The sequence below is a fragment of the Rhinolophus hipposideros genome, assembly GCF_964194185.1.
Source record: "Rhinolophus hipposideros genome assembly, chromosome: 5".
NCBI lineage: Eukaryota > Metazoa > Chordata > Mammalia > Chiroptera > Rhinolophidae > Rhinolophus > Rhinolophus hipposideros.
Genome location: NC_138051.1, coordinates 82964697 through 82980414, shown reverse-complemented (window position 1 = coordinate 82980414; position 15718 = coordinate 82964697). Strand labels below are relative to the sequence as shown.

General features: G+C 38.2%; 1 protein-coding gene across 31 annotated transcripts in view; it reads right to left on the bottom strand.

Annotated features, from left to right (window-relative positions):
- Positions 1-449: 449 nt before the first annotated feature.
- NRXN3 (neurexin 3) overlaps positions 450-15718 on the bottom strand; it is a 1519061-nt gene continuing 1503792 nt past the window's right edge. For 12 of the 31 annotated variants that reach the window (XM_081050416.1, XM_081050417.1, XM_081050419.1 and 9 more), the window contains one exon: positions 450-1243. In XM_081050416.1, coding sequence (XP_080906542.1) covers positions 942-1243 — 302 coding nt within the window. In that variant the 3' untranslated portion in view covers positions 450-941. Of the gene's footprint in view, positions 1868-8317; positions 9026-15718 lie in introns of all 31 variants that reach the window. The other 19 variants (XM_081050411.1, XM_081050436.1, XM_081050433.1 and 16 more) reach the window with 4 other exon arrangements.

Genomic DNA, 15718 nt, shown 5'->3' with positions numbered 1-15718 from the left:
GACAGGAACAATATTGTTAAGTAAAGCCAATAGCTCTGATAAAACCAACCCTAACCCCATCTGTTCTGGGTTTGGGTGGCAAATTCTGGAATTAGATCCTGAGGGACCAGCTTTTCAAATCAATATTACCATCCATCACATAATTTTTCTATGTTCAGCAAAGCATCATATAGGAAACAAACAACAGATTTTAAAAACACCACAACCTGATATGTAGAGTGAACACCGTGGTAGCTTTTGAGTTCATATGGCAAGAGTCTTTCTTGACTTTGTTTTCTGAGTGTTTTTTTTTTTTCTTCTTCTTGAACTTATGTCCAGTCATTCTCAAAAAATAAAAACCCAAAAGCCTTTTTTTTTTTTTTTTCCCCTCAGATCTTGAAAAGTTACATGTACTGGCCAGAACCAGACAAGGGTGTTTGGGTGTGTTTTTTTTGTTGTTGTTTTTAACATTTTTCTTTTCTTTTTTTTTTGTTTTTTGTTTTTTACATAATTAAACAAACAAACAAAAAAGAAACCATTGTTACAGTCAAGCTTCACAAACATTGTTACAGACTCACTTGGAGTTATGGAACAAGTAAGCCATGAAGTCTTCTACCTTGGGTGAAAGGTCCTCAAGAGAAGGGTGCTCCCAAGTCCGCGAAAGTGGGGAGCCATCGGCTTGCTCCAGAGCGCAAGGTGTGTGCTTTATGATACAGCAGGGCAGAACGGATGTTCTGTCCCCAGGCGAGGACTGAATCAAAGCAGCCATGGCTGAACTTGAAAGGTAGGTACATCATGATGTGTATCCTTTAAAAAACAGTTTTCCCCACCATCGTCATGGTCTACCCCATCTCACAGTTAGGACAGGTCTGACATCTGGTAAATCTCATTTCGCAAGTATTTATATACTGAGATAGAAATAATTCTGTTTCAAATTCAGGTATTGTGAGTGGTGTCAGGTGTTACACGTAATACTCTTTGTCCTTGTTTTTCTGTTTCTTGTGGCCGCTCTTCGAGCTCTGCTGCTTCTCCTTAAGGAGCGTGCCGTTGCTCTGGGCCGAGTTGCTGATGTAGTTCCGCGTCTCGTCCACTTGATAGGACCCCTCGTCCCTGTTCCTGTACTTGTACATGGCGTACAGGAGAATCAAGATGCAGAGGGCGGCAGCAGCCACAATGCCGACGACCATCCCTGTTGTACTGCTCGACTCCCGGATCACCTCTGAGGCCCCCGGGACCCGTCTGACTCCCGGCTCCGTGGGGTTTGCTGTGGGCACATTACGGAACATGGGGGAAGTAATTAGTGGGCTCTTCAGTTTGGTGCTGTCTAGCTCATAGGCAGTGGGCAACGGAAGCAAGACTAGATCAGGCTGGGGTTTGAGATCACGGTTATTCATTTTGCCAGCTGGCAATTTGGGCACCATCCCAGACGAGGAGGAAGCTGTGAAGCGGATCAGCTCAGGGGACAAAGATGTGGTAGTAGTCCTACTAGTTTCGGAGACTTTGTTAGGTCTAAAGTCCTTGGATTCCCACTTGGGCGCATGTGCTTTGTAGCCACCTTCGAAGATTGAAGTGGAAAGACTCTTATCTGTTACCAAGGAGAAGGTGGTGTAAAAATCTTCATCATCAGTAGGGGGCAGGTTAGAGTCAAAGGTTTCCCCTGAGCCATACCCAGATATCACCAAGCCATCATCATCACAACCATCGCTGCCTTGGTCCGACAAGCAAGGTAACCCCGCCTCAGAGGTCATGGACAGGGAATCTTTGGTGTTCTCAATAATGGTGAGGAGGGGGCGAAAGGTAGGGGGGAGTGTAATGGAAGGTGCACGAGTAGCAATAGGAAGGGTAGCTAAAGGGTCTTCTACAAGAAGAGGGATAACTAATTCACCTCCTGGGATTGAAAAGAAAAAGAAACACAGAATTAGCATGTTTATAGATAAACATAATTCAGGCACTCTCAACTATGAATGGAGTTCATAGGTTACGCCTCAATAATTACAATCGAATGACCTGGATCCACATATGGATTCTTGCTGGTGAAATCCTAACCATTCCAGGCTGTTTCAGAGCCCATGATAATGCCTCTTGCCACCAAAACCCCAAATCCACAAATTGAAGGGCATAGATTTTAAAGATACTCTCAAGTAATTATTTAGATAGAACTCAAATAGGCTATTTCCAGGGTCTGCTTATGGGCTGATAGCATTCAGTTATACTATTGCAAATACTATTAAACTTGTGTGTGTGTGTGTGTGTGTGTGTGTGTGCGTGCGCATGTGATTAATTTGAAAACCATTGCATTTCTTTATTGTCTTCTTGGGTCTCTACCTTTTTGCTCCCATGAGGATGAGAATGACATAGTTTCCATGTCACCAAGACCAAGATCAGGGAATATAAAAGACCGTGTCTTTAGTATTTGAAGTTACTACCTTTTATTTCACATTTATCAAATGCAGTCTTCATTTACTATATGTTAAGTGAGGGGAAGTTATAAGTGGTTAACATTGTTCATCTGACAAACCCATTTTGACTATGCTCTTCCAGAAATTCCCCTGACTATTAAATGACAACTCGCCTGGCATTGGTTAACCTCATGTTAATGCACTGCTTTTATGCTATATGCAATATAGACTGAGCTGGATGCTTAGACAGCTATGACTTATCGTATCGGAAGTATCGGAAGTATCGGAAACTTACTTTTAGATTCAGAAATGTAGAGATAGCAAAGTGAGTTTTGAAAAATAGTGATTTTTAACTAGAATGGCAAAAATATAACAGGGACCCGCAGACACTAACTAGGTATTGCATTTATAAACATGTGAACTAGGTCAGGAAAGAAAGTTCAGAATAGTTCACTAAATCATGGTGTCTTGCAGATCACAGGGACCACAAATATTTTGTGATGAATGTTAGTCACCTAACCGGAAGGTCAAGCTTATTATTCTTGTATGCAAGCAAGATCATCAGGGTCTCTTCTCGTCTCTTTACAGTGTTATTTTTCAAACAGAGAAAAAAAATCTCAAAAAGTCACAGTTCATGTCTTTTCATTGAATCTTGTCCAAAATATCTATTCCGACTATTGGTTTTAAAAATCTTCTAGCAAGGATGGCAGGATGTTCACCTGCTCCAGTTAGTCAGCTAGTTGAGATGGTAATGTGATATCGTTGAAGGCCTCTTTCTGAGCTGGGTCACTAAGCTCTCAACCAGGTACAATGTTCTTGTGTATTCTGTTCTTAGGAGTAACTTTGCCCTGAAGGGATGGTTGGTGTTTGAGCATCTGCTATCAGCTATGACTTTGCTGAGGTGCCCCTCCCTGTTGGTGACAAACCCAGACATGTGGCTCAGGACTGCAAAGTTCTAGGGACACTCCAGGTATACAAGCCTTTGAGCTTACACAGTCTTCCCAAGTTCTTCCTGTAAAGACTGACTCACACATTAGATAGAACTCCGTGCTCAGCTTTCCACACCTTGTATCTTTAAACAGTTCCTGTGCCTCAGTTAGAACTGCTGTATCTAATTTGTCCAGATTTCAGGTGTGCTAAGAGAAGGGCCACCTGAGAAGAAAGCTATTGCAAACCTTCATAGCACCCGAGAAGAACTGCTGCATCCATGCCAGAAGCCTTCACTGCCTCCCTATGTAGCCACTAACAGTGTGTTACACAGAGAGAAATAGAGCTAGGGAGCGTAGCAATGATGTACAAAAAGAATATTGTTTAGAACGGAAGGGGCTATAGAGCATTGTACAGTCATCTCTGGCCTACCAGATAATGTTACTAAACATGGGGAAATAAAACAAGAATCTGTATGAGAATCTCAAGACGATAATTTGGTCTGTGCTTCTCTTCTAGTGCTCGGAGTTTGAAACTATCGAGCAAAATGATCTTTGTGGATTTGTCAAAGCTTTAGACCAGCTTTACTGGACCAACATGCCTATTTTTGACATGGTGAACATATATAATTCATGTATCTTGCAACTTATTTAATGCATAATTTACAGACTTCTGCTAGTTTTTATAAATGATTTGGAGCACATATCCCTACAGGTAAGCCAGTCATAAAACTAACCTGGGCTAACTTTTCTCCTTATTCTTCTAGTACAGGGTCCTGAGTGTTATGTTTAAGGTGGTACGTGGGAAAACGTAGTGTTTGAATAAGAGAAGAGCAGTGAGGAGAGAGAAGTCCTGTGCAAACTGTTTAAGGGTTCCCTAGAGATTACTCGGGGATGATTTTACTTTTCTTCAGAGAACAAGACAAGAGTTCTTCCCCATCTCACCTGAAACAAAGGTTTAGCACGTGTGTTCTTTGCAGGCACAGATACTTGTTCCTTAGGGCAATGATAAAAATATACCCGCGTGTAGAGAGGAAGCGGGGATAAAGGGCAAGGAATAATTGATTTGTTGGGAGACAGAGGCCTGATGCAAATAATTTAAACATAAAGGCAAATCGTTAAGTAGGATGCTAGTGTCCCTTTAAGTGAGATTACGATCACTGTCTTCATGACTACAGAGTGGCATTCATTTGCACTCATAGTGTACCATCTGTGACACCCAAGTGGAGTCTTAAATTTTCCTACCCCCTCCCTTCAATCCTAGCTAAAGCTTTCACAATACCTTTGTTGTTAAAAAGCAACAAAATCTACAAACTGCTCACTCTGAAGCTGACTCGCCCCCATTTTCCTATGCTTATTTCCTTCTCCTTCAACACCCTAATGCAAGCATTTCTCTTGGATTACCAAAAATGAATGAATGAATGAATGAATGAATAAATAAATGAAGACCATTCTTTTATAATGTGATGGAAAGAGGGTCCTGAAGCTCGTTAATTTATAAATGTTGGTGAGCCGTAAGTGAAATGATAAGAGCTTATTTCAAAACCAAAACGATGGGTAGGCTATTGAAGAGTTTTAAATAACGGAAACTGTCAAAACTACTAATCATCAGTTATCGTTGCTGTTTTATTATTAATCCTGGTAGCAGTAATAAAAATGACAAATGATGCCCCTTATCAGGAATATTTGAGCCCAAATTCTGGTGGTATTTAATCACTGAAATGGTAAAAACTTTCATAACCCCCCTTTCCTGGCATCTCAAGGAATTGGAAAAGTGTTTTTAGCTTAAAAGGAAGTCAACTGGGATGTGGGGTCATTATTCCAAGTAAGAATTATAATGAAAATAGATGGAACATTTTAGGTAACTGTAAATGTGGAAGATGTGTGAGTTGGAATGTAAAATCAATTTTAATATCAAATTCTATCTTTAAGAGTTGAGATAATTATAGTATCCCGGGGAGGCCACAGGCACAAATCATTTGAGATGAGGAGGTGAATGATGTATTTCTCTCATTATTAGATCCTTAATAGAAATGACTTAGACTGTGGAAGCCTATTTAAGACTTTGTTTATTTGTTTTCATCCAAAGTGACTATCCTCAGAAATTTCGGAGCAGCTGATTTTTTTCACTGCCCAAAGATTATGGAGTCAGTGATCTACCAGATGTCTATTCTTTCAAAAGTATTCTCAGAAACAATAAGCCTAAAGTCATGAGGGGTTACAGGCAGAGTGATACAAAATCTATAATCCATCAAAACTTCGACTTCCTATTTCATCCCCCGAAGTTTTCTTTGATTGGGAATAAGATCTGTATTCCTTAAAGTTATCATTTTAAATCAGGAATACATACCCTTTTTTGACAGGTTTGTGCTTTTTTTAAAAACTAGAGAGATCACTAGGGATATAAAAGGTCTATTTTAGCCCTGAAGGCTGCCCTGCTTTTTTGCTTTATGATTGTATTTATAGATACATAATTCATGTGTCTAGGGCTGATATCCAGCAAAAGGGGCTCTCTGCCGTCGAAAAAGACAGTGTATTAAAAATTTAATAGAACACTTCCGAACTGTGAGAATGTTGTAGGTGATGGTGAATGTAGGGGGTTATCTAAAAAAAAACAAAAAAACAAGAAGAGCAGCATGAAGTTTCAATGTCCAACCTTTGCCTCTCTGGGGATATTTTACTCTAAGAAGTAACAAAAACACCAAAACAAGGACATTGACGAGAGAGACTCTGCTCCAATTCCTTGAATATTTTATGTATATTTAAGTTCTTTACCTCATCTTTTATTTGCATTTTTCTAATTCTCTGCTGGGAAATTCACATAGAATGGGGAGAAATCATCCTTTTCTCCACAAAATTAGGTACTGAATAATATTCATTTAGTTATTTGGTGCCACAGAAGTGTGCACGGGTAGCACATACATATTCCAAAGCTTGAAATCATGAAACTGTTCTCCATCCATCTTTAGGAAAAATAGCCATGGACCAACGTGGCAAGTACCTGCGGAGAAGACAGCAGAAAATCTCAAGTATCTCAAAGGGGCTTAATTTATATTTTAATAAAACGAGAATCTCTAGGTGGACATTTTTTCCTCCCTATTTTGTCTGAAATGGGTTTGATTCTGTAAGGCTACAGATTCTATTTTTCAACATATGCCCAGGTAAGATGAGCCATAGACCCTTGATATCATTATCCATTGTAAAAAAAGGAATATCAAGTGGAGTTTTTCATTTGCTTATGATTAAGAGCTTCTCTGAAGTTACTCAGACTCAAGTTAACACCCACTCTGTGGCTTACCAGCCATATGAGTTTGGTCAAATTTCTTAACCTGTCTTTAAAATTGGCATGATAACACAGCCTACCTCAAACCACCAATGTGAATAGTAATAATGCATGTTAATGTTAATTATAATGCATGTTAAATATTTAGCACAGAGACTACTGCTACTCTGAAATGTGAGTTACTAGTATCATTTCTACTATTTTGGGCCGATAAACACTGAAGCCATTGATCACTTTGTTCTGACCATTTTTTATGTAGTAGTTTCATGCTAAGCAGAAGTATGATAATATAGGATGCAGATTATTAAGGCTATTTTAAATGCAGAGTTTGAGGGATAATTTATTATAGTTCAAAGAGCTTGTATTTTTTTCTTTTAAAGATTAACCTTTTATTAAATTGACCTATGGATAGCTCAGTCAACAAAAATAAAAGCTTTCAATAAAGTTAGATAAAGTAGAACCCCATTGAGGAATTTCTTAGTTTTAAACCTAAAATATAATTCCCAAAGTCAAACAATATAAAATCATATAAACCTCGGTAGAGAAAGCCTACTCATTAAAGCTGCTGGGTTGGAAAAATATCTACTATCCGCTCTTCAGTTTGATAATTTCTTTTAACAGATTCAGAGACACTAATATCTAAAATTAAGTGAGACAGGTAACCTCTTTATTTAAAACTTTTATAGCACTTCTTACCTACTTTGTTTCCTGAAGTGAGTAAGGCAACATTGATCCAAATACCTTTAATGTCAAGGGGTATTGTCACCCTAGAGTCACACAAAATGGCAATATCTACCTGAAAAGATTGCTAAATAAAATTTAGGTGTGAAATCATTGTGTTTCTTCTTGGTAGAATCTACTTTCGGATCTTTTTAAAGCTTACCTGATTAAATCCTTGAGAGAAATGGAAATTATTAATAGAAGGGGCGGGAGAGAGAGATTGTGTGCCTTCTGTATGCGTGTGTTTTCACCAGTACTTAGTTCTATATGTTGGAAGACATCATTATAATAGGAGAACACTTTGAACACTTGAAATTCTCGATGTCTTTATTCTCAGTAAAATTGTTTTGTAGCCTGGGGTGATGGTGACGGTATCCTGGACAACCAAACTCAACCATAATTACTTGAGAGTACCTTATTTCCCCATTTGCAGAAGGAAAAAAAAGGAACAAAAAAGACTGGTTTCCTTGAATTCTTTCCAAGGAGTTAAATTAGGTTGTAATTATCGCTGATAACACTTGCAGTTAACTCATTTTCATCTGCGGTGTAAGCCTCGGGTAGGCTGTAACCATTCAATATCCCACATCAGACCCGGCCATTACTTTCAAGGCTTTAAAGCTGGATAAGCAAAGAGGCCAGAACTCCTTTGGATGTCAAGAACAATATACCCTCCCCCTTCTACCAAGAGTAGAATTCACATTGATTATTACCAGCAATACAGCACAAAACATAACACTGAAAATTAAGCAAATAGACACAAATGAAACAAAATATTTAATATTGTCTTTAAAATCATATAGTAGAAAATAAAATTAACTTCAGGGCCAAAGTAAGCTAGAGGGAAGGAGAGCAAATAACATCAACAAGGCATTCACAAGATAAGGACGGGAAGAAAAGCAAAAGCAAATAAAACATAGAGGCTGTTTTCAGAAAACAAAGAAAGAAATCATTTCCATACAGACAAAATAAATTTTAAAAAAGCATACCGTATTAATTTATAGTCAACTTACATCAACAAATTGCCCGCATGTTTTTTGGCATGAAAGAAAAATTTACAAAAGAAAGTTGTGTAAGAATGCTCTTGGACAAATAGAATTGCCACATTCTTGTAACTTGCTTTTTTTGTTGTCATTTCTTTAAAAAAGAACTTTTGAGCAAAATGTCTAATTTTTCAAATATAATAATTTACAACAGAGGGTGATACAGGGAGGCAACAACACATACATCCACACCACATAACATAAAAAGAAAAAAAAAAATCTGCACTTTAACAATTTTTTACTTTAAGGGGCCTGGAAGGGCATCGATTTTGAATTTGAAATAATTCCGATTGCAATGATTTAAAAAAATGTAAAAAAAAAAATCCTGTTTACCTTTATAATTTGCCTTAAAAAAAAAAATCTATGAACGTAGAGGGTTTTGAATGAATTTCTGCACTGTTATAGGTTCTCAGATATAGATGTATATTAGATTTTTAAATTTTTTGTCATTGTTGACACATTTTAGACTTTCTTTAATTTAAGGGGATGGATGACAGCACATACATTTGAACAATGCTGAAGAAAGGAGGGGTATGGGAAGGAAAGATGCAGAGGGGTAGGGTTGTGTCTATGAATGTACTACACAAGAGATGAAGATGATGGGAGTAAATGTGTAAGTGAGTCGCCATGTCCATGTAAGGGCGGCGCGGAGTGATCTAGCTGCATTAGAGCTTCTGGCTGTAAGGAAGGGATGGGCAATATACAAAAACAAATGAGCCTACACATGCCCATCTACAGAAATAAAGAACAGAACTCTAACACTGACAATCTCACACACCCTAAGCTGCAACTTCTTCAACATGCAATTACTTTAAAAAATCATTACAGTTTCATTAAAGATTTTCAAATCATAAAAACAGTTAAACTATTTTTCCTACTAAAAATAGTCAAAATACATAAAATAGTAATACTAATAATAGTGATCCAAAGGTTAAAAGCAAAAACAGAGAGACTAGATTTATGCATTCAGGTTGAACAACTTCATCTACAGCCCACAGCCCCATCTAGAGATAAGGGAAGGGGTTAGAGAGCTGCAGAGGTGACGGAAAGGCCAATTCATTGGGTTGATAATTACTTCCCTATATAGAAACGGTACAGTTGGAATGACCTCACTCATTTTCCCCATGCCACCCACGGTACATGACTCCCAAAGAGACTGGGCTCTTTTGACAGATGTGGATGTGGGGATTCTGCAGCTGAAGTTGTTCCACATTTAAAGAGGGAGTGGGGAAACATTGCAGAAAACAATTCATAACACTTTTTTCCTCATAATTTTGGATAAAACCAAATCTAAAGATCTAGCAATTAAAAAGAAACACATTGATATATTTATATATATATATATATAGATAGATAGATATATATAATATGAAAAGCACTTAATTCCCAAACAAGAAGGAGAAAAGAACCAAAAAAGAAAAGTTTTAAAGAAATAAGTATTTCACACACTTTCAGAGATGAACAACCAGATGCACACACTGAAAAGGCACAGACAGAGCGGTCAGGGGACACTTTTTTTGCTTTGCATTTTCTGGCTTGTTGAGTCCCCTTTTGGTGATAGCCAAAATGAAAAACAAATTTTGCATTTTTTTAAAATAAATTTTGTATCTTAATTTTTTTTTTTTAAATTTGGTTTTGCTTATTTAAGACAATAAAAAGGGCGTGCAGTCTGGATGTACGTCATAAGTAAACATGTAAAAGAGAAGAACATGGCTAAGACTGACAAATGGGTAATCATCTATTATCCTTCAATTGTAGGAATATTAATCAAGTTAATACATGCTTAAAGTAAGTTGCATTTAGGGAAAATAGGAAAAACAGAACAGCAAGCTAGGGTTGGGGAGAAAGTCAGCAAGACAAAACTGATTTGGAGGTGGGAGAAAGATATTGGATTTGGTTTCACATCCTTCCAGTAGGGGTAAAGGACATCAAAAGACTTCTTGCTAATTCCAAGAAAGAAAGAATGCACGTGGACATGTGTATGAGTGTTGGGGGTTGGGGTAGAGCCTATAGTGGCACGAATGCAGGTAAAAATATACATGGATTCGTGGCTTCAGCTCTAGGAAATGTATCCCATACTCATTCATAGCCTAAGACGGCATATTTTATAGGGCATAGAAAAGTTATAATTAACATTGTTCCATAGTTCTTGGGCTTTGACAAATTGAAAGAGCACCATAGGTGACAATAGTGAGTTAATAAAATGAGCCTGCTAAATGTAATAGAGCATATATGTATATAATGTATAATATTTTTAATAATATGAGCAAAACCCCTTTTCACTCCAAAGAGCACAGTGGCACAGTGGCGGTATCTGTAAACTATAGGATAGTCAGGAAATGAGCATGGTTTAATTGGAGTACACTGGGGAAAACTGTACCAGTCTTCTAGAGACCATGTAGGAAACAAAACGTTCCATTCAATCTGCATTGAGAAAAGGAGAGGAGAGAGAGGGAGTGTGTGTGTGTGTGTGTGTGTGTGTGTGTTAAGGGAAAGATACTGTAGAAGGGACATGAAGAAGGAGTTTTTACAAATGGCCTCAGCCTCTACTGGAAGAGATGACGAGTGTTATATTCCACATTACACCCTGGTGAGAACATTGATGTTCAACCAGTGAACCAATGACTGCGAAACCTGGACAGGCGAACCACAAAGGCAAGACACTCGAGAGCACCTGGTTCTGACAGCCAATTCCAGTCACTCCCAAGACATGTTTTGGGGTGACTTTGACAAATAGAGTAAATTGCGAGCATGAGTCAGGCTTTTGCCCCCTACGGGACGCCCCTTTTATTATTTTATATTAAAATGATAGTAATGTGTCCCCATGGGTCAGTCCATACCAAGATTTTTAGTCTCTGGTTTAATAATGTTAATCATTATTCTAGGAACTTCACAAAGGGCAGCTGGGCGGTTTTAGGAGCTAGAAAAAAATTCCAGTAGTGTAAGAAAAGAAAAACCCTTGTTGCCATTTAGGTTATTTTTTTGACTAATTATACTTTTAACATTGAATTTTATTTTATGAGAAGACGCTATAAATGTTTTTATGGCCTCACCAAGTATTGAATGACTTCTGTGGAACAAAGATAGTTTTGATAATGTTCATATGGGCTGTGTTTGTATCATAGGCAATTTCTTAAAGTGGGAAACATAACTGGTCTAAGTATGAGACTTAAAGAATAAGACACTTCCAGTGTATACACACTCCTGGATAAGACATGTTTTGAGGAAGATATACAAGCTTTCTACTGAGTAATTTACCTATTTCAAAATAGCCTGCTTTAAAACTCATACAAGGAGGATACCACTTACATTCTGGAAATCACTGGTTTAAACAATTAGGCATACCAAAACTGATGGTTGTCAATTTGCAAATAAAACAATAGATGTATTTTTTAAACCCATGGAAGCCACAGTTTCAAATGAAGCCAACACAGCCTATATGCAATGCATACACATTTTTTATCATATAAGTCAACCATCAGGTAACATGCACAAAGCTTATTTGTTTTCTAGTATAATGTACAAAATAACATTGCTAGCAGCTCATAATCGTGTCACAGTTTCATTTCATCTTTCATTAGCTGTCTACACCAGGGTTTTATTATCAATAACTGCAGGGTTCTGTATCTATACCTCTAGTGGTGTAAAGAATGCTTTAGGATTATTGTTGCCACTGAGAACAAACAATACAATAAATTGAATTGAAACAGCATATTTTGATGTGACCATTTTTATCCCATCATGTCCAAAGAATGCTGTTTAAATATAAAATCAAACTTTTAAAAACATCACATTCAGTACGATGGTCACTGGTCAGCATTCATCTTGGAGAAGGTACTTTTTTCAAAGGAATGTTTCTAAACTGCTTGGAGTTTATAAGGTTTATATGGCTGACTGTTTTGAATGTGAAGGTGCTTATACAGTCTAAAGGGCTTTTAAAAAATGTCTGTTAATAACCTCAATCTCAAACACTAACCCAAAATAGCCATTATTCTACTGCTTTTGAACCTCTGCCCCTACTCCTCCAATAATGCTAAATTCCTAAAGCTTAATTAGTTCATCTTTTAGTGGCGATTTGTGTTATCTCTGCATGTAATTTTATATATATGTAACTCTTCTGTTGGTGAGAGTTAAGCTCTGAAGGGGTCTTATTTAGAAACATTTCCATAAGAACATACGCATTTACTGGTAGGAGCACGGACCTGGGGGTGTGGTCTCGCCCTCTATCCACCCATGTGACTTGCGACAAGTCATTTTCTCCTCATCCCAAACCCTGGAGCCTCAGTTTCCTCGTTGATACAATTATGAAGACTTGTGCTCTCTAACTCATAAATTTATGAGTGTCACCGTTCAAATTACCTTGGAAATTGTAAAATGTTCAATTCAAATGCAAGAAGATGTTATTTGCTGGATTCTATGAGTTCACCACTGCTTTGTGCTACCGAAGAGACTACAGAGATGACAACAGCAGAGGAAATCTCAATACATCTTTTGGGAACACATATCCCAGCAGATGTCAGCATCGTGGGGTGAGAACAGGAAGGAATGGAAGGTCAAGGTATTATTTCAACTCCTTTCTCCCAAAAGTGTTAGTAGTGGGTAAAGTACATAAAAGGGAATACTCAACTTAGAAATTTCTAGGAATTAATATTCTTCTTTTCATTTTGTTTTAATGATAATCAGGTATCAGTGTAAGTAATCTGTTTTCACTAAGGATATAAGCTCCTTGATGCTCAAGTTGAATATTTATGCTTATTTTGTATTTTTCAGTCTGTCTAGCATAGAGCAGGGCACACCTAGGTCTTCTATACGTATTTGTTAACTACAAAAATAGAATAGCTTGCAACACTTGGACATCAGCTTTGTGAAATAGGTGGGATTCCAATAAGCAATCCTGGCTAGCACTAATTTCTTTAATCAAGAGGGAATTATCTTCATGAAGTGCAGCAAAGAGTAAAGGCAGTCAGTATAAAGATGGGTCAAAGGCATGAACTTAGTAACGGCTCCCTTGTTCTTAGCTTTGTCTCTGTGTGGATTTTTAGGGGTAATGTATGCATGTAGCTCATTATTTGCAAACTATTAGACCCTTGAAATACTAGTCTAGTCCAACACATTAGATGATATAAAATATTTATTTTGTCAACATAAAAAAACACCTATGTGCCAGTCAGAAATGAAGGCTCTGTCTGAAATACTTTGTTCCTTTAGCTTTAACAACCCAAAACTTTTCCAACTTTCTTCCTCCTGCACTGACAGCCCCCCCACCCCCACCCCCACACCTCTATCTTTGGCTGGCCCCAGGCGTGACCCTAGACTACCTTATTCTCTGGGTGATCTCTTCCAGCTCCTTCTATCCAACCTACCATCTATATGACCATGATTTTCAGTTCAAGCCTCCTCTCAGAATTCCAGTTTCCTCTATCCAATTGCATACTCAACATTTTCACTTCAAAATCTAAGAGGCATCTCAAATTAGAAAGGGTTAAATCAGAACTTTAGATTTTACTCTCCTCCTAAATTTATACCTTCCCTCAGATTTCCCATCTCTTGGGTTTGACCCAGATGTGCAAGCCCCTAATTAGTCATCATACTTGAGCCCCTACCCCAACTCACCCCTACATATCCAGTGTACCAGGAAGCTCTGTTGACCTTACTTGGGCAACAAATGTCTCACATATCAGTTTTTCTTCACTGCCATTATCCATGTTCTAGAGTAGTAAGTCACCATAATTCCTTGCTTGGACTCTGCAGTAGCCTTCCAAATTATCTCCCCATCTCCATTTTTGGCTCCCTAAAATCCAATCTCCATAATGAAACCAAAGTGATCTTTTAAAAGTACAAATTATAAATCAGATCAAGTCACTTTCTTGCTTAAAATCTCCAAACCAAAATTCTGTACTTTGACCACCTGTGAAAGTCCCCTGTGATCTTCTGGCTGCCGACCACTCCAGTCTCATCTCCTACAGTTTCGCTTGACCCAGGACATCTCAGACTCTGGCCATGCTCTCTAGCTTTCCTTCCAGGAACATTCCTTTTCTTGCTCTTTGCCTGGCTAGTTCCTCCTAGTAGTTCAGATATCTCCTCCAATTTTACTCCTCAGAGAGGCCTTCCAAGACTTCCCCAGTAAGTAGCAACCTGCTCGCTATTCATTTCTCATGGTTCTCTCCATAGAATTTACTAGGTGGCTCTTGCCATTTATATATGGAATATAAGCTCCATGAGAATGAGATTTGCCTCATTCTCCACTATACTTAGAACAGTGCTGGACCCATAGTAAGGGCTCAGGGTGGCCACCCCACTCTTCTCTTGCAGTCTTTCATAGCTCCCAGCATGGCACTTTTTCCACACGGGCGCTGAGTAAATGTTTCGTAAACTATTAAAGCATTGCACTCTCTATTCTGTTTTATTTTTTTTTCTCTAAACCAGATGGGATTTCCCTGAGTTCTAGTTAGCAGTTCCAATGCAAATTGAACCTTCTCATCCACAGCTGGCTTAAAAAGCCTTCCGTAAAAAATGCATCACTATCTAATTCACTCTCCCTTTCATAAATTGGTAGTGGGGTGTTTATTAAAAAGTCAGGCTTTCCTTCGAGTTGTGAAAGCTAAAGATAAAATAAACACAATAGTCAGATCAAAAGCTGCCAGACTTTGATGATTGTCTTCAGGCAATAGGAAAGAATGGGCCAAACAAATTAAGAGTGGGAGGAATGGAGATCAGGGTAGTGAAATTTACTTGGTTATCTTTGCCTCCTGTGACCCTGCAGCCACTGACAGCAGAACCCGGCAGCAGTGGGACCTATCTCCTCAACTGGTGCCATGACACTTTACGACTGTTTATATAGTAATGAATTATTCAGTACGGTTTATTTTGCTTCTATTTTCCACAAAAGCTCCTCTACTCTTGTCATTATGCAGAATTCTGACGGTTTTCTTTGTGCTGGTGTTTCTTCGGGTGGTAGCAGCTGGGTATTCCAACCTGTCCCCTCCTCTCTGCAGGGCCCCCAAGTTCTCTAAGTCATCCACAGGAAACAGCTGAACTTGACAATGTATTGCAATATAAATCATCATATTTTGAAAATGCCTCTTTTCCCCCAAAATCTATATTCATTGCAAGGAATGTACAGTATTCATAAAATCAATACCACCAAGGATTTTTTGTTATAAATGGAAATTATTATAGTATTTTACAAACACAATGAAAAGCTTGCGAGACACATGCAGTTGACATTAAGACGATGTACCATGCATGGCTTTGACTGTGTCTGACCTGAGAGACTCAAGCAGCTGGTTGACCAGAGAGGAGAAGACAGAGAGGGCTGGGTGGGCGAGACACATCTCATGAGATTATTTTTAATTTTTATAAATGGAACGA